Raw genomic sequence first — 20163 nt, 5'->3', positions numbered from 1 at the left:
AACTAAGAGTATCTCAGAAGTTCCAGTCCCAATTCCACAATATTTACTTCAACCAACAATACAATGAGAGAATATTTGTGAGAATATTGTGCAAATTGTGTATAATGCTTAAGTGATGTCTCCAAGAGAGTAGAGGAGATCCAAACTGAGGGTTTTCTTTACTCTGCTTGATGGTTAATTATCTGTAATCTACGTATTATCTGTAGTCAGGATGGAAAAAAATCAAGCGTTGTAATTGTCTTAATCATTAATGTCCCTCAAGGCAGTTTAATGGAGAATGGCCATCACCTCCAAATATGGCTATCTTGTTTTAGTTTACCTCTAATAGAAGGACCTCCAATTATAGAATCATAGAGTCAGAGATGTACAGCATGGAAACAGACCCTTCGGTCCAACCCGTCCATGCCGACCATATATGGACCAGTTTTGCTCTCATTGCTTTTTTGTACTATTCTTAATCATTCCTCAGCTACTCTGCTGCCACCTCAACCTCTTCAATGGTGCAATTTAGGAGCTGTATCTATCTAAATGTTATCTTTCCAACAACTGTGCATAGGTCAAGGTTCCTCACCAAGTATAAAGTTTTGGCAAATTCTCTTGGAAGCCTATAGTTGGAATTAGTTTGGCAAGATGCCTTTCATTTTTGAACCTGATTACATATTCTGATCACCTCAACTCAGCTCCCAACAGTTGGATGTCCTACAATACATGACCATTCTTATACCAATAATAGATTGATCTTAAACAGACTATGTAGTCTTTTTTACAGAAGGTACAAGGTAGAGTATTAATTGATACATTGGTACAATTAGGAATTTTCTTCAAATTTTACTGTTGAGGTAAAGCCATTGGTTAATTGAAACTATGCTTTACATTAACCTACTCTCAGTCTTATTACTTAGGCTGAAGGGGTGTAATGATCTAATGTACAAAATACTCATTCTTACTGAGCATACAAGACACAAGATGAACGTGAAGAAATCATACAAATCAATGATAGTTTTAATTGTTTCAAATTATAATTTAGAAACAAGAATAGCTTTTAATTGAATAGTGTATTTAAATAACTGCAACTTTCTACTTTGCAATCCTGTCGTATGCACCTTTCCTCAAATATGTTTTGCCTGATACTTCTGCTGATTTTCTCTCCCTTTGCATTTCTGACTTATTCTAATTCAGACAATTTTGGAGGAAGATGTGGAAGATCCTGTCTATCAGGTAATTTTGGGAATCTTATCACAATATTGAAAAACAAAAGTAATATAGTTAAGAGGTTTACCTATTACCTTCAAGATAAAGGGATACATTTCAGTAAATTTGCTACTTGATTCTATTTGTAGTTGGTTTACTATTATTACACCTATTGGGAAGATAGGACATCACAATTTGATTTTCAATAGGTGCATTATGCAACAAGCTGTGTTTCACAATCTTTCAAGTGTTTGCATGGACTGGCACCCATTGATTATCTTAGTCTTGTCTAAAAATCGGATGCAATGAATTTTGATTGTGTAAATGAAACAAGTACAACACCTTTTTTCCATTTTTGAGAAAATCAGATTTACAACATAACTTTATCCTTGTTAAGGTTTCACCAGGTTCATATTGAAATGTATATCTCTCCATTTCCCTCATTTTCTGTTTCTTGTATTTCCTCTCATTTCATGTTCCATTTCTTAGATAGAATCAATCATGCTGTACATTTCCTGATAACCCATTTGCATTTCTTACCCAAATAGTCAATATTAGTGAATAACAGTAATCAAACAAACCTCAGCTTATCTACTTATCTATTATTAATATACTTTCCAACAGATGTGACTAGATAGTAACTCAGAATACTGTGGGTGGAAATGTTTCCCTCTTTAGCCAAGTGAATGGCTCCACAGAACTAAAGTATTTACAGTAAGCTGTTGATTGAAACCTCCTGAACCAAATAATTATTTCTCACACCTACAAAAGATATAACTGCATTATGGGTCTTCCTACACTAAATGGACTTTAGCAATTCAAGAAGGAAACTCAACACTACATTTTTAAGGGCAATTAGGGATGGGCAATAAATGCCTCGGCGGCAGTCAACATCCACTGCATGAATAGAATCAAATATATCTGCTTAAGGGCAGACTGATCAAACTACAACTGCAACTTAGTTGTTGGATTAATTGGATCCAAAACAAACACTTTGTCAATAGGGACGTGCCAGATAGTTTTCAATTCTATCTTCCTGTCTGTTTTGGCTCAGTGCTAGACAGTACGAGTCAGAAAGTACTGGTTCAATTTCCACGACAATGCTTTATTGAGTGTTGTACAGCAGAGCAACAATTGGTTCGATGAAATGTTAAATTGAGGCTCTGTCTGTGCTCTGATATGGATGCATAAGGCACATGACAGAACTTGAAGATCATTAGAGGATTTCTCTTTCCCAAAAAAATTATTAATCTCATTGTTATTCTTTAGAACTCTGTGTATTAATTGGCTGTTACATTTGCCTACACAATAATGGTGATGCTGTGAAAGTGATGCAATGACTGTAAAGCATATTAGGACCTCTTGAGGTCATTATATGTGTTATTCATGAAGATAAAGGTCTCCTAGTCCCTTAAGTATTCACCACACTCATGACGGGTTCTTTCCTTACCTTAGTTAATTGAGTTGAGGTCTGTCTGGATTAACTGTAATATCCTTTCAAAGGGGTTAAGTTAAACTGATAACATGGAGACTCACCCACTGACTGTACAACTGAGAAGTCATAGTTATACAGCTCATGATTATCCATTTGTTGATTTTAATGGATGAAATTTGATAGGCAATGCAACCATTGGCAAGGTATTTTGCAAGCAAAAGGAGTCCAAAAATGTTCCTACCGTAAGCAGCCATGTGTTTACTTGCGTTATCTAACTGCATTGAACTTGCTGTCTTTATGAACCTCCTCAGAATCGATTCGACAGCATTAAAAGACCTATCTTCCTTCAGTCAGTTTTTAACACTGGCTGTTTTTCAGTGATCCTTCAAAGGCTGACTGAAGTAACAATGAAAGAAATGTAATCCTCCAGAAGATATGTGTCAGACCTAATATGTGGTATTAGCGATTTTGTTTCATAAAATATACTGGGCAAGCCCAGCAATTCAACTCAAACAGCTAACTCACCTCTGAAAACTATGGTTGATTCTCCTTCAGACTCATATTTGCCAGTTAGTTTGAGCTTTCAGTTTATGGCTGTAAGATATTCCAACTTAAATGGAGAGGACATTCTAATGTAATTCACTGTCACCCATCTAGACCACATCCAATGACAGAATCATGATGTTCTAATAATTGTCAGAGAAATTTACCCAATAGTCATATGAGAAGAAAATAACAGTAAATGTTTTATAATTATGTTCCTTGATCTTTTTGACCACTGATTAAATTCTTTTGGGTACTTCTTTTAGGTGATCCTAAAGTGATATATGAAAGTAATAGACTTGTGTTTACGTAGTGTCAAGTAAAAGGGATATTAACAGATTGATAATGTTACTGACAGGCAGCTAGAATTTTGTTGCGAAATAAGATTCTTTTTGATGAGACTGAAAGCTGGAGTTACCCTGCCTCGGCCACTTGCTGGATGTGGAGCTGGCATTGAGTCTGTCATCCTCCGAAATGTCAGTGGAGGTTGCTTGTCCTTCAAGTGGCCAGCTGTTTCCAGGAATTTTACAAGGAGGAATTATGCCTGCTCCAAATCGCACCTGCGAGAAAACAAGAAATACTGGCTTTGGGGTGAGAACATGGGATTCATAACTATTTTTTTGACGTTTTTGCTGCATCAGAGCAGCTCTCCACCATAGTGAAAACTGGGGTCTTTGATATCACTTAAATTAAGTATTTGATAGCATAATTGCATTTTTAAACTCAATTTCTCCAAGATATTCTGTGAAATAGATTGTTTAACTTTGAGTCCTGCACAAGGAAGCCAAGAATTATGTGGGACATATAGAAAAATGGAATTAAGACAAGAATCAAATCAGCTCCAGCCTTATTGAATAGTGGAGCAGACTCAGAGAGTTGGTTGGCCTACTCCTGCTCCTAAGTCATACGTTCCGAATGTATGAAATGTGTAGCCATATCGTGCACAGCAAGATCACACGGTTTGATCATGAATAGATGTTCTACTAATGCAGTATTGATTGAGAGATAAATACAGACAAAGACACAGGGAATAATTCCTCTTCTTATCTTCGGAATACTGCTAAGAGATCATTTACATCCACATGAGCATTATGGAGGCTCTCTTCTTAACATCTCATCTGAAAAACAACACCTCTGACAACACAGCACTCTTTTAGGACCGTATCTTTGGTCCGTTCATGGTGGCGGTTTTCTGATTTTATATAATGCCTTAATTTAAAAAAAACACTCCCCAAAGCAGCCACATGCCAATTAGTTCCAGGATGTTTTGTGCAAAAGTCACTCATTGAAATGCGGAAAAAGGCTGGACTTCTCTGATGTGACTCATGGACACGCCACTATTCATTGGGTCACATCCCTAACCAGAAATTAAAATCAACCAATGAGATGAGTAAGCTCAGCCTCAGTTTTATAATCAGTTCCTAGTTAGTTATGATAATTATCAAAGATAAAAGTCCTCACGTTCTCCTTCATGATAATGATCAGCACAGTCCAGATTATTGATCAAAGTCTCACTCGAAAATACCGATTGGTCTGCAGGCCTTGTAGCCATAGTGTAAAAGAACTGGAGGACACCATGAGACCAGCAATTCAGGATGATTCTGAAGCTTCCCCACCTGCCTGCCAACAAATGCAGGGTGGTTTCCCCTCGCAATGATATCAAGGCAGTTGTGGTCAAATCTTTTTTAAAATGTTGTTAATGTGCCACAAGTGGAGATGACCTCTCTCTTGCACTACCTGCAATGACAGACTGATTTTCCTGCCATGCAGAGAACCTCCTATTGGCCTTTCTACCTCTGACAATACAACTGTCATCCTTAACTGAACAGCAAGTACTTATACTGTCTACTAATTTGCCAGTTAATGGAAAACCAGATGACTTCTTACCTGATTTGGCCGACATGAGACTCCATATCCAGAATAACATGGTTGACTGTTAACTGCCCTCTGAAATGACCAAATGGTATAAGAGCAGTTAGGGATGAATAACAAATGCTGGTTTTGCCAGTGACACCAACAATGTATTGAAGAATTTTTAAAAATACACACTACGACTTTGCCCATAAAATAAGTGCAGTGAGTTGAGGAATTTCTAGTTATTTATATTTAATATTTTCATTTATTTTTAGCAATCTGTCATGTATCTTCTATCATATGTGTCTTCTGTGTAGCATGCTGTAAATTTATTTTCATTTGCACTTCTTTTGTTCAACCATTTTTCATCCAATCTAGCTGTATTACACTCTGTTGTTTTGTTTCGCATCACTTCCTTCTATCCAGCTATCTCTTCTACTCAATTATTTTTCCATCCCTTGACTTTGCTCTTTGGTAGAGGCAGAATCAGTTTAAAAGCTTTACAGATCAACTCACAGAACCATATGTGCAACAGCCCTTATATTCAGTTGGAACGATGGTATCAAGATGCATTGCATATTCAGCAGAATGTGACACTTCTGCTTTGGTCATTTGATATCAAAAATTACCTTTTTCTTATGAATGAATTTTAAGATATATACATTGCATGGAACCACACACCACCTTCCAATGCCCAATGAAATCTCTGTCACAGATATATCAATAACTATTATTTGAATTCTAATTTCCATCACTTAACTTGGAAGGTAACAAAGCTGAGCTTGGGTTAATTAGATAAGTGCATTAATTGTTGACGTCCTGAGGAGGATTCATTTATAGCCATACTGTAACTTAATCCATGATAGTTTGTTTGCAATATCCCTGATCTATATCTGTGTGTCAAGGCTTGTTAACTGATAAGCAAAAAAAATCTCTGGTGCACAGAAGGTGTATAGTATTATATGTAACAGAACATTAAAGTTCCCCTAATGGGCAACAGGTTTATTCAGTGTATTATAGAGGATTGGCCCAAGTTAGATCCCAGCCTCTCTTGAGTTACTTGATATCGATCAGTGGCAATAGAACCACTAAAACTATCTTTAGAACCTCAAGACTTGGTCGAAGTTCCTTCTCATTTCTCCACAACTCTGCTGGAAATGCAGACTTGCAGATGATAGTAACGACTGGTTTGGTGATTCCTGTTGTAAAATATCAACTCAAACAACCAATATTCGAGCTCACACGTTCATGAGGAGCTACTATTGTATCACTGTGGTCATTGATGTTACACTCCATGAAGAGTTGAATCTTTCAGCAAGTGCTACAATTGTCATGAAAAAAGGTGGAAAATCATAAAGATCAATTTGAAGAATAATGTTCACTTTGTAATTAACTGTGTTAATGAGTGTATAAAAGGCTGAATGACCCATAATCAATGTCAGCTCTAAGCTCTGCAGTTCTGCCACTTTCAATCATGAAATGTGGTGAATAGTTAAAAATTAATGGGAAAGAGGAAATCAAGAACATCCCCAACTTCAAAGACATTGGCAACACCATATCATTGAAAAAGACAAGGCTGAATCATTTGTAACTATCTTCAGCCATGACCACCCCCTGATGTCACCACCAACACAATTGCCTTTTAAACACTTACCATGATGTCAAGGAACAGCTGCAAATGTGTTGCTGGTCAAAGCACAGCAGGTTAGGCAGCATCTCAGGAATAGAGAATTCAACGTTTCGAGCATAAGCCCTTCATCAGGAATAAGAGAGAGAGAGCCAAGCAGGCTGAGATAAAAGGTAGGGAGGAGGGACTAGGGGGAGGGGCGATGGAGGTGGGATAGGTGGAAGGAGGTCAAGGTGAGGGTGATAGGCCGGAGTGGGGTGGGGGCGGAGAGGTCAGGAAGAGGATTGCAGGTTAGGAGGGCGGTGCTGAGTTGAGGGAACCGACTGAGACAAGGTTGGGGGAGGGGAAATGAGGAAGCTGGAGAAATCTGAATTCATACCTTGTGGTTGGAGGGTTCCCAGGCGGAAGATGAGGCGCTCCTCCTCCAGCCGTCGTGTAGTTGTGTTCTGCCGGTGGAGGAGTCCAAGGACCTGCATGTCCTCGGTGGAGTGGGAGGGGGAGTTAAAGTGTTGAGCCACGGGGTGATTGGGTTGGTTGGTTCGGGCGGCCCAGAGGTGTTCTCTGAAGCGTTCCGCAAGTAAGCGGCCTGTCTCACCAATATAGAGGAGGCCACATCGGGTGCAGCGGATGCAATAGATGATGTGTGTGGAGGTACAGGTGAACTTGTGGCGGATATGGAAGGATCCCTTGGGGCCTTGGAGGGAAGCGAGTGTGGAGGTGTGGGTGCAAGTTTTACATTTCCTGCGGTTGCAGGGGAAGGTGCCGGGGGTGGAGGTTGGGTTGGTGGGGGGTGTGGATCTGACAAGGGAGTCACGAAGGGAGTGGTCCTTGCGGAACGCTGATAGGGGAGGGGAGGGAAATATATCCTTGGTGGTGGGGTCCGTTTGGAGGTGGCGGAAATGGCGGCGGATGATACGTTGTATGCGCAGGTTGGTGGGGTGGTAGGTGAGAACCAGTGGGGTTCTGTCTTGGTGGCGGTTGGAGGGGCGGGGCTCAAGGGCGGAGGAGCGGGAAGTGGAGGAGATGCGGTGGAGGGCATCGTCGATCACGTCTGGGGGGAATCTGCGGTCCTTGAAGAAGGAGGCCATCTGGGCTGTGCGGTGTTGGAATTGGTTCTCCTGGGAGCAGATGCGGCGGAGACGAAGGAATTGGGAATATGGGATGGCGTTTTTACAGGGGGCAGGGTGGGAGGAGGTGTAGTCCAGGTAGCTGTGGGAGTCAGTCGGTTTATAATAGATGTCTGTGTTGAGTCGGTCGCCCGAGATAGAAATGGAAAGGTCTAGGAAGGGGAGGGAGGAGTCTGAGACAGTCTAGGTGAATTTCAGGTCGGGATGGAAGGTGTTAGTAAAGTTGATGAACTGTTCAACCTCCTCGTGGGAGCACGAGGCAGCGCCGATACAGTCATCGATGTAGCGGAGGAAAAGGTGGGGGGTGGTGCCAGTGTAGTTGCGGAAGATGGACTGTTCCACATATCCTACGAAGAGGCAGGCATAGCTGGGGCCCATGCGGGTGCCCATGGCAACTCCTTTAGTTTGGAGGGAGGGAACAGTTGAGTTGTGCAACAAAAGCTCTGTGAACAGACAACATTCCCATGATAGTGATGATGACTTGTGATCCAGAATTGGCTACACCTCCAGTTAGGTTGTTATAACACAGTGATAATATTGGCATTGAATTAGACAATTATTGAATAGCTACAACACAGAAAGAGGTCATTTCACCTATCAGGTCTGTGCCAGCTGAATAAACTACAATCCAGTCTAGTTATTGTAACAACCTGTTCAGATATATCATTATACACCTCTTGAGCAGGTGGGACTTGAAGCTGGGCCTTCTCACCCAGAGATAAAGACATGACCATTGTATCATACCAGCTATAGCTATTCATTCCAATCCTATTTTCTAGCATCTGATCCAAAGCCTTGCAGATTATGGCACTTTGGGTGCAAATTCTAATTCCTTTAAAATAAGTTGAAGGTTTCCATATCAATCCTTAAACTAAGCAGCAAATTCCAAACACCAACTCTCCTCTGAATGTTTTTTCTAAATCATGTCACTTCTAATTTTCTATTAATCACCTTAAACCTACACTCTATTAACTGACCCTCTACTCAGGGAAGCAGGTTTTACCCTGTCTACTTTACCCAAGTCCCTCATTATTTTGTACACTTTAATTAGGTCACATCTCAGCTTTCTCTGTTTTAGGCAAACTAATTCTAGCCTATCTTATCTTTCTTGAAAGCTACACTTTTCAAGCCCAGGCAACTTTCCAGTAAATCCTTTCTCTTTTCTCCCTGAAGAAATTGTGTCTTTTTTGTAATAAGGTGACTAGAACTGTACACAAAACTCCAGCTGTAGCCTAACCAATGTTTTATATAGTTCCAGTATTGCATCTCAGCTTTTATATTTGATATTGCACCCACTGAAAGAACAACTTCCTGTTCTGTCACCTTCAGGGATAGATGAACATGCATCTAAAATTCTCTACATTTCAATATGCTTCCATTTATTGTGTAACCCTTTGTTTGCCCTCCTCAAGACAATAACCATTCACTTCTTTGGATGAATTTAATTTGCCACTTTTTCACTCATTCAATCAAACTATTTCGTATCATTCTGCAGTCAAGAGTTATCTGCTTCACTGCTAACTACATAGCCAATTTTTTGTTGCATGAAAGTTTTTCAATCATGCCTTCTGGATTTAAGCCTAAATCATTAATATTTAGGGAACCAGGGAAAGGGAACCAGCACTAATCCAGATTTACATCAATGGGAAAAACTTTCCATTCACAAAAGTATCTGTTGACCATTATACTTTGTTTCCTGTCACTAAGCTCATTAGAGCCAGTTCATCACATTCCCCTATTTCCTATGAGCTTTCATTTTTCTGACTAATGTGTTTTGTGGGACCTTGACAAATGCCTTGTCACTAGAATCCATGTACACAACATCCACTGCAGTACCAAAATCAATCCTCCTTGTTACTTCCCCAAAACATTCAATTAAGTTTATTCAGTATGACCTTCCCTTAGCAAAACCAGGCTGACTGAGTCTGATTAATCTGTGCATTTCTAAGTAGCTGTTTATCCTATCTCAATATTCACTGTAGTATTCGCCCACCAGCCAGGTCAACACAGACCTATTTGTTTTTTTTTCCTTAGCCCTTTTGAAAACTGACACAACATTCACAGATCTCCAATCTTCTGCTACCTTGACTGTATCTGATGAGGATTGAAGAATGATCCTCAGAGCATCCGTTATTTCCTCTCATTGTTTTTTTAAACACCCTAGGCTACAAGTCATTTAGCCCTGGTGATTTATTGACCTTCAAGGTCAATACATTCCTTCTCATTATGCTTAATTTAGTTAATACTTCACACTCCTCTTTAACTAGAATGTTTGCATAATTTCATTCTTTTGTGAAGACAGAGACAAGGTATTCATTAATAACCTAGTCCACATCCTCTGCATCCATCACAAGTTACAATATACATCTCGGATAGGCCCTACTTTTTCCTGGGTCAACTTCTTGCTCTTGAGTGCAGATAATATATTTTTGGATTTCTCTTGATTTTAGCAGCCAGTAATATTTATGTCTTTTTGCTTCTTTAATGTTCTTTTCCACTTCATTCTGTTTTTTTCCACACTCCACTAAGTTTCATCAAATGGTTATCTTCAGATTTTTTAACTCTACTGTTCAGTGTTCACTTACCCTGCTTCTGGGTAACCCTGGAAACTCTAGGTTTGGCAATACTGCTAACCTTTTTTTTAACTGGGATTTGTTCACTCAGCCTATTGATTGAATGCCTCCGATTGATTTGCCACTGACTTTCCTTCGTGTAGCTGTAACTAATTTACTTCTGCCAGGTCATCCGTTAGCTTTGTAAAACTTGCATTCCTCCAATTTAGAATTCTTACTCCCGTTCTATCATTGTCCCTTTTTATAATGATGCTAAACCTAACTCTACTAGAATTGTTATTGAACTCTGTTATTAAACTTGTTACATGCTAGCTGAAAGACTAAAAAAGCAGTTCATGAATTTTGTACCTTCTGGGCCTTTCATACTGTTTGCATCCCCGGTAATATTGAGGTAGTTAAAATCCCCAGCTATTAAACTTGATTATTATTGCACTCTGAAATTTGCCTCTATATTTGCTTTTCTAACTCATTCCAACTATTGGGGTTCTTTCGTACATGCCTAGCTCAAACTATGTTTCTTCAGTTGGTGCTTCATTTAATAAATCATCCCTGTTCACAGTTGCAATTCCTTCTTTAACCAGTAATGCTGCAACCTCACTTTTTTTCTTAATCCCCTTATCTATCCTGCTTAAAGACACTATATCCAGAATGTTGAGCTGCTATCTTGTCTCCTTTAAGCAAAATTTCTAATAATGATATGATGCAACCATGAGTCTATCTGTGCCTCAGCATATCAGTTTTTTTTGTTATAGTACTCACATGTACATATGTATGTTTTAATACCGCCACATTCCTCTGCTGTACATTTTTTTAGTCTCTGCTTCCTCTGTCTTTGTGTCATTCACTAAATTTCTGCCACCCATATTCTGCCTGAATTTTCACACAGGTTCCCATCCCATTGCCACTCTAGTTTATATTTCTCCCAACAGCACCAGCAAATCTTCCTGCAGGATATATACCCCAATTCTGTTCGACTGTGGGCCATCTTGTGCATGAGTGAAAGAATCTTAAGGAGTAATAAAATTTAGAATTTGCCTTCAATTCAGTAGTTAACAAAACACTAATCTTTAAGTTAAGCAAAGTTTTATCACAGCCATAATAAGTTATATACAAGATCTGAGAAAATCTGTAGCTAGGTAATTAGTGGCTCGCTTAAAACATTTTTTGAAGCTTGAGTCAGTTACTTCCTTAAGTAGAAATAGAAGCACATATAGATGTCTTGTGACATACTGGTAGTGTCCCTGCGTCTAGGCTAAGAAGTTCGAGTTCAAATCCCATCTGTCCTGGAAGTTTATATCCAAATAGGCCAGTCCCTGAGGTGATGGAGGTAATTTAAATTGCCTGAGCATATATTGTACTAGGCTAAAAAAAGCAAACTAAATCCAGACCCACTAATTGCCTTCAAGATACTCTTAATCATCATTAAAATGATTGAGCTGTCAATGAAATGTTCAGCAATAACCTGCACACTGCTGCTCAGTTTGGTTTCTACCAGGAACATTGGGCTCTAAACCTCAAAACAGCTTCAGATTAACACAGACAAAAGGGTTGGGTCTCAAACGTGATGAGAACAGTTTCAAGGCAGCATTCATGTGTCAGACAATGAAGACCAATGTATATAGATTCTTGTTAGGCAAAGGAATGACAAATTATTAGAGACAAATGGGAATGTGGAATTTGAAACACAGATCAGCCATCACCTTATTTAATTGTGGAGCAGGTTTGAAAGCCAACTGCCCTAATTCTGCTCATAATTTGTATATTACTATTTAATTATCATTTTAATCAAAAAAGAGCATAATCATTTTCTATCGATAATCAATGGCATTAACATTGCCAAATGAATCACCATTAATCGTCATCAATGACAACTAAATTAACTCAATGAGTTAACCCCCATGTCCCACATATATCTCCGAAAGCTTTTCCATCATTCAGAACAGACAATGTTAGTAGGGTAATGCAAGGCCCACATCCCTGAATGAAAGCTCCAACAGCAATGAAGAAACTTGATGCATTCAGGACAAAGATGATACTTGATTGGTACTTGATCCATTACCTTAAAGCTTCACTACCCAGATTATCAATGTACTGTGCCTGCCTGTGCATCCATCTATAAAATACAATGCAGTGACTTGCCAAGTCTCCTCTGATAGTGCCTTCCAAACCCATAACCTTTACCATTTATAAGAACAAGGCACATGAGAAAAAAACAAGATCTTCAAGTTCTTCTCCAAGTCACAAACCATCCTGGTTTGGAAATATATTTCTGTTCCATCACTGTTATTGGGTAAAAAGCCTGGACCTTCTACTGAAAGTACTTAATGTGTATCACAAGGACTGCAATGATTCAAGAACATGGCTCATAAATCTCTTTTCAAGTGTAATTATGAATGGACAATAAATACTAGCTAGCAACATCTAGATCCCAAGAATGAATAAGAATTGTTTTTGGAAAAAAGAGTCATTTTTCCTTTAATTAAAATAAATAATTCACATGCAAAAGTTTTAGATGTTTATGTTTATACATTGCATAAAACGTCCATATCTGAACTGTTTGACTTTGTTTTTGAAAGCTGATGAGAAATTGCACTGTTGGATTAAACCCCTAAGAGAGTCTGGTATTGCCGAGCATTGGTAAATATTTGCCTTGATTGAAATATGAATGATTAATCATTTCAAATCTCTGAGTCCTGCTTTTTTGACACTTAATGCAATATACAAAGTATACTTAATATCAGCAATCTAGGACTATTCGATGATTAGCAAGGTAAATAGCCATTGTTTCTGTGCTTCAAGCTTACATGTAGCTCTGTGCATCTCTCTACATTGTAAAATATTATGAAATTGCTACTCTTACTCTAGCTTCTGTTTTATTTTTGTTTCTACTTCTTAATTCATGATGTGGTTTCCTACTGTTTGCCTTTGTGCTTTCCATTTGTGCTGCCAATGTAACAGTACATTGTATTTGAGGCTGGACATGAACCAATCCGTGAAACAGAGGAGAGCATTTACCAGGTACAAACTTTTGATCTGTTTCAGTGATTTTCATGATTAATATGGTGGACACATTCTCACAAAGATTTGTGCTCAGTAATTCAAATGCCAATCAAATATGGTTGCAGAGTGAAAATGATTCATAATTTACAAGCTGCCAGAAAGTCTACATTTCAAAATGTAGAGATATTTGTTATCTGATTTAAGAGTTAAGACATTGTCATCATAGTCATCAATGTTCATTTCATTTAAAAATTATTTTTGGCCTATTAGCTAGTAGTTTAAAAATAACTGACACTTTGTTAATGATCATGGTCTAATTGTGGCAAAAAACATTTAATATTTCAGTACATTATGCAAGTTTAAGAAGTTTCATTTGTGAGACTGTTAGTGTTCTGGTAAGACGTCTCTGGTATACAGTTAAGGACGCTGCATACAGATCACTGCAACTACAAATAGAGTGGAGGAAGTTATCATCTATAACCTTAAAATAACTACTGACACCAATTTCATGTTGCAGTTGTCTAGGAAACAAGAAAATAATTCAATCATTTGATGCTGTGACTTTGTAAATGCATTAGCAACAGTTGCTAAGTGGGGCAGCTCTTATAGTGTCGCCAATTTAATTTCCATGTTAAATTCCTGATGGACTGAATAACCCTGAGCATTGTTTAAACTGGATGAATTTGCTCAAAATGTCATGCCTGTTGAAATGTTAAAATTGTTTTCTGTTCACTGTAATTTGTGATACCATTTTCAAATGCAGTATTCATCCTGCAGGATTACAAGCAGATACTATGTACTCTGCTGGTAAATCAAGTACAACCTCTCCACAGTATCGTCTTCACACAACACCAGTCTTGGTCAAGAGCAGAGAAATCCATCCAGTTATATTTGGTTGTTTTAAGTAGCTTCCAATGCTCATTGTCCATTTTCCTTTAAGCTGTTCATATTTTACTTGAATCTGTAGAAAGATCCTAATCCAAATCACACAATAATTTTAAACAGTAGTCTGTGAAACATTAAATGTTTTAACATTGGTTGTTATCAATGCCAATAGTATATGTATTAAATTTATAAAACCTATTTAATGGAACTATGGACTAGGTATCATTTATAATTCAATTTTGCTCACAGAGGTAAATATTTGCCACAGATTTGTGTTGGAAATGTGAAAAGAATTATTAAAATAAAATCACCACTGAAGAAACACTCTCAGTATTCAACTGAAGTACTTTACAACTAATGGCAGAATTGATATTCTCCCTTCATAATTTAGTAACAGCGTGCTCTGTCACTGTAGCTGGTTAGCATGTCTATTCCTGTTGTCTGATTGAAGTTTCATAGTAACTGCTGGGTAGAGGAGATTTATTGGAACCTTATTATCAGAAAGTGCAATTGTTTATAGATTTATTAAGGATCCCTGTTGTCAGCATTCTTTTATCTATGTGAGATGATGGACATACAGCCAATCTGCTGAGGATGGAATAAATTCACACTTTTGCTGATGCTGAGGAAGCTGGTTCTGCCACAAATGCAGCATACGAAGTGGCTACCAGATATACTTGAGGGTTTTTTTTTTGGTTTTAGTGCCTGAAGATCAGCTCTATAACCAAAGAACACAATGGTGGAAAATGGTGATGTCACCATTCAATTCAAGTGTTGGCTTGTGTCTCCCAAGTTTGAAAACTCAATGTTCAGGCTTACAGACATCCTTGAACCAGAGCTTTTAGTGACCCACTGATCCTTTGGTTTCAGCTATCTTGCCATATAGAAAATTCTTCCACCTTGCAAATGTGCCCACGTGAACAAAGTCACCTCTGCTTGATTAATTCTAGCACACTTAGGGGATTGAATTTTAGAGAACTGTCAAATTTGTAATTTTTAAGAGTATGCAACTTTAGTATATTTAGAGTACTGTAATAATAGATAATTAGCAATCAGATATTGGTAGTTTCCTTCTACTTTTTTCAATCAATGCAAAATATGTGATTTTGTTACAAGAATAAACCTGTTTAGTTTCTTATTAAATTGATTTTGTTGTTAAAACAAAACTCATGAGAACTGTACTTCAGTTATATCTTTGATTATATGAGGTGTAAAAATAAGATGTGCCATAATATACTAGAACATGAAGACACTGTATATAGTGATAAGCCTGAGTTCTGATGTTCCTCAATCTGCTGAGTTACTGATCTCAGCCATCTCACTTTAATAGGCTACTGAGAAGAAAATTGATTTTTGCTGGTGAGAATGAAGAAAAATTGGCCAGAAAATTATTCCAGACTCTCTTCATACAAATGCTTCAGAGGAGCAATGTTGGAGACTGGAAACAGGTCTCTTGGCTCAAGAGATTAAAATAAAAGGCCTATTCTTTTAACCCCTGTTGTTTTAGTGATAACTCTACAAATTTTCCCTTTGAGATGAGAAATATTGGAACAATAAAGTCGACATATGCTCATACAATTCTTTTCAGGAATGAAAGTGGAAAACAATGGAATGTAGATTGCACACTTCTCCAAGTCTGAATGGTGTGGGTCAGATAATGTCTCTGTTGCCTTTTCCCTTTGAGTAGTTGGATCATAAGACATTTACCTAAAAATAAAGATCAGTTAAACATACCTAACCAAGGCAACCAAGGAAAAAAGCAGGAGAGCATCCTGAACTCATAACTATATAGTTAGACCATGTTGCTTAAGTGAGTGGCGAATCCCACTTCTCATCCCCACACTACACTCCCGACACCTTACAATATTCCTCCTTTTAATCATTCCTAAATAAACTGTAACATTAGAATCTTACATTATGAATCAGTGAGTAGTGACTAGTTTATTCCATAGCAGTGGTGTGATTGCCATTGATACAGTTTATGCCAAGAATGATATATATCTAGCTACACCAGTCAATACCAGTTAATACTGTTGAAACCTCTTTCTTTAAAATCATCAACAGTTGTATGTTTTTACTAAAGTGTTATGATAGCACATGATTGTTTACTCAAATATTTGTTTTCTAATTGTTCACTCAGGTGCCAACAAGTCAGCAGAAGGAGGGTGTCTATGATGTGCCAAAAAGCCAACCAGTGAGATTTTTCTATTTGTACTTTGTATCCCTGATATTTTATGTAACTTATTAAGTTTATGTTAAAAAAAGGTGCTGCCTCTCCAATTATCTACTCTAATATATGCCTTTATCTAACCTCTGGGTATGATGCTAAATTTCCTTAACGCTGAAAACTGAATCTACCATAATGTAACTCTGAAAATTCTAGTAAATTCAATAAGAACTTTCAACATTTTGCTCTAACGCTAAAACCTAATTTTGGATAGCTCTGATTTGAATAGCTGAACTAGCAATTAGGTCTAATGTGATTGAATTCTTCCAATAAAAAATCAGATTTTCTTTCTTATGAGGTATTTATGTGAAAGGGTACAGGACCCCAGTTGTTAGTGAAGGATTGAAACCAGTAATTTAAATGTTAGTCAATTGGTTCACTATGATGTTTGAATGATTATTACAACCTTGTTAATCTGCTGACTGTCTATGGCTACATTGATACCAATGCACATTCATGTAGGATTGTGTCACTCATCACAACTACAATTACAATGTTTGAAATTGTGATATTGGTGCTGAGTAAGGAACTGTCAATGAATGAACATAGCAGGCACAACACCTTCCAAGACAAATGCTATTCCAGCATCTAGTGTTCTAACTTCATTCATGACATGGCAAGAAACTTGTAAGAAAGATTTTACCCAATAGATTATCTTTCTGTTGAAAGTATTGGTCAACAGCCCTCCCAATCCACACCCACTCTCTCTCTCTCTCTTTTACATATTTTCACTTCAATCAATATTAAGATTTGTTCCTACATCGTGGTTTTCTTGGGCTTGCAAACAGGAAGGATCTTGATTTTCTGGATCACTCTTGGAATGATCTTGATGGCCATCCACAGGTTGCCTGAGACCTAGGGTGCTGCAAAATGCTGTGGGAATTGTAAACAGGTGTAGACATCTCCTCTGTTACTACAACTTCTTGAGGCACCGGAGTCACTGGCAGAGGGGCAGAGGCAACGCTACCCACTCCCCAGCAGTGCCCAGAGAGAAGTCCAGTTCCTTGTAAACTACACCTATGCCTCCTTACTATCCTGAGAAGCTCAAAGTCTTGACAGATACTCCAGGCATCTCACTTCCACTTGCTTTGGCACTGCTGCATATAACTTAGAGAGAAAGTGATAATATGCACACATCTCTGACGTGAGCGGTCTGCTGAACCATACTCTCCACTATGTCATGAGTTTGTCTGTATGGGAAACCATATGCATGCACCTCAGCAATATGAGAGTAAGTTTTCTCACCTTAAGAGGGGCTTACCTCGTGAGTTGAGCCTCCATTTTTGCCAGAGTGGCGAGGAGAGAAGGAATGGTGAAGCGAGGGCTGCCGGAAAGGGTGAGTTTTCCTGCATTAAAAGGAACTTACCTTGTGAGTTGGGCCTCCATTTGCTGAGAGGTGCGAGGGAAGAGCGAAGAACTTCTGGGAAGTCCTATATTTGTGTGGTTGCATTACCCAAAACACTACTCAGGTAGTGTCTCCCACCCATCCTCCTCCTCTAACCAAAAAGAAAGTTCTGTGCGCCATATTGGTAAGGTGACAAATTTATTTTTTATTCCTTATTTTTTCAACAGTCTCTTTGGGATTTTAGAATAGTAGGAATGGAGGTGAGGACAGTTGAATGTTCCTCCTGCAGAATGTGGGAGGTAAGGATCACCACTAGTGTCCCTGCTGTATACATCTGGGGGAAGTGAACCCAACTCCAGCTCCTCGAAAACCGCATTAGGGAACTGGAACTAGAACTTGTTGAACTTTGGATCATTCAGGAGGCAGAGGGGGTTATTAAGAGGAGTTACAGGGAAGTAGTCACTCCTCCGGTACAAGAAAAAGGCAAATGGGTTACAGTCAGGGGACGGAAAGGGAACCGGCAGACAGTGCAGCGATCCCCTGTGGCCATTCCCCTCAACAATAAGTACATCGTTTTGGATACTGTTGGGGGAGGGTGACTTACCAGGGGAAAGCACTGGGACACAGGGCTCTGGCACAGAGTCTGTCCCTGCTGCTGAGAAGGGGGAAGAGGAGCAGAGCAGTAGTCATTAGGAACTCCGCAGTTAGGGGGACAGACAGGAGGATCTGTGGGGATGAGAGAGACTCACGGTTGGTGTGTTGCCTCCCAGGTGCCAGGGTTCGTGATGTCTCTGATTGTGTTTTTGGGATCCTTAAGGGGGAGGGGGAGCAGCCCCAAATCGTGGTCCACATAGGCACCAATGACATAGGTAGGAAGAGAGATGGGCATTTAAGGCAGAAATTCAGGGAGCTAGGATGGAAACTTAGAGCCAGGATGAACAGAGTTATTATCTCTGGTTTGTTGCCCATGCCACCTGCTAGTGAGGCGAGGAATAGGGAGAGAGAGAAGTTGAACACGTGGCTACATGGATGGTGCAGGAGGAAGGGTTTTGGATTCTTGGATGATTGGGGCTCTCTCTGGGATAGGTGGGACCTCTACAAGCAGAATGGTCTTCATCTGAACCAGAGGGATACCCAATATCCTGGGTGGGGGGCGGGGGGTGGAATTCGCTAAGGCTATTGGGGTGGGTTTAAACTAATTCAGCAGGGGGATGGGAACCAAAATTGTAGTTCAAGTATAGAAAATGTTGAGAGCAGGGGAGGTCCAAAATCAAATTTCAGGGGCGCAAGATGGCACTGGCAAGCAAGAAGTTGGTTTGAAGTGTGTCTACTTCAATGCCAGGAGCAGCCAAAATAAGGTGGATGAACTTTCAGCATGGGTTGGTACCTGGGACTTCGATGCTGTGGCCTTTTCAGAGAAATTGATAGAGCAGGGACAGAACTGATTGTTGCAGGTTCCAGGATTTAGATGGTAAAAGAGGGGGAGGTGTGGCATTGTTGGTCAAGGACAGTATTGCAGTTGCAGAGAGGATGTTTGGGAACTCGTCAACTGAGGTAGTATGGATTGAGGTTAGAAACAGGAAAGGAGAGGTCACCCTGTTGGGAGTTTTCTATAGGCCTCCGAATTGATCCAGACATGTAGAGGAAAGGATAGCAAAGATGATTCTCGATAGGAGTGAGAGAGACAGGGTAGTTGTCATGGGGGACTTCAACTTTCCAAATATTGAGTGGGAACACTATAGTACGAGTACTATAGATGGTTCCGTTTTTGTCCAGTGTGTGCAGGAGGGCTTCCTGACACAGTATATAGACAGGCCAACAAGGGGTGAAGCCACATATGATTTGTCACTGGGTAATGAGCCCAGCCAGGTGTTAGACTTGGAAGTAGCTGAGCACTTTGGTGATAGCGATCTCAATTCTGTTATGTTTACTTTAGTGATAGAAAGGGTTAGGTGTATACCACTGGGCAAGAGTTACAGCTGGGGGAAGGCAATTACGATGCGATTAGGCATGATTTAGGAAGCATAGGATGGAGAAGGAAACTGCAGGGAATGGGCACATTAGAAATTTGGAGCTTATTCAAGGAAAAACTCCTGAGTATCCTGTCAGGCAGGGAGGAAGCTGTAGAGTGCAGAAGCTGTGGTTTACAAAGGAAATGGAATCTCTGGTCAAGAGGAAGAAGAAGACTAATGTTAGGATGAGATGTGAAGGCTCAGTCAGGACGCCTGAGGGTTACAAGGTAGCCAGGAAAGACTTAAAGCCAGAGCTTAGAAGAGTCGGCATGAGACATGAGAAGTTGTTGACGGATAGGATCAGGGTAAACCCTCAGGCTTTCTATAGGTATATAAGGAATAAA

The 20163-nt window shown here is 39.3% G+C and overlaps 1 protein-coding gene across 1 annotated transcript in view; it reads left to right on the top strand.

Moving 5' to 3' along the window:
• Nucleotides 1-20163, top strand: part of dab1a (DAB adaptor protein 1a) — a 360206-nt gene that overhangs the window by 221643 nt on the left and 118400 nt on the right. The window contains exons 7-9 of the mRNA XM_060829579.1: nucleotides 1180-1218; nucleotides 13309-13368; nucleotides 16376-16425. Of these exons, the coding sequence (XP_060685562.1) occupies nucleotides 1180-1218; nucleotides 13309-13368; nucleotides 16376-16425 (149 nt within the window). The remainder of the gene's footprint in view (nucleotides 1-1179; nucleotides 1219-13308; nucleotides 13369-16375; nucleotides 16426-20163) is intronic.

Source organism: Hemiscyllium ocellatum, chromosome 9 (assembly GCF_020745735.1).
Source record: "Hemiscyllium ocellatum isolate sHemOce1 chromosome 9, sHemOce1.pat.X.cur, whole genome shotgun sequence".
NCBI lineage: Eukaryota > Metazoa > Chordata > Chondrichthyes > Orectolobiformes > Hemiscylliidae > Hemiscyllium > Hemiscyllium ocellatum.
The sequence above is the reverse complement of the archived record's forward strand: the minus strand, read 5'-3'. Positions and strand labels throughout refer to the sequence as shown.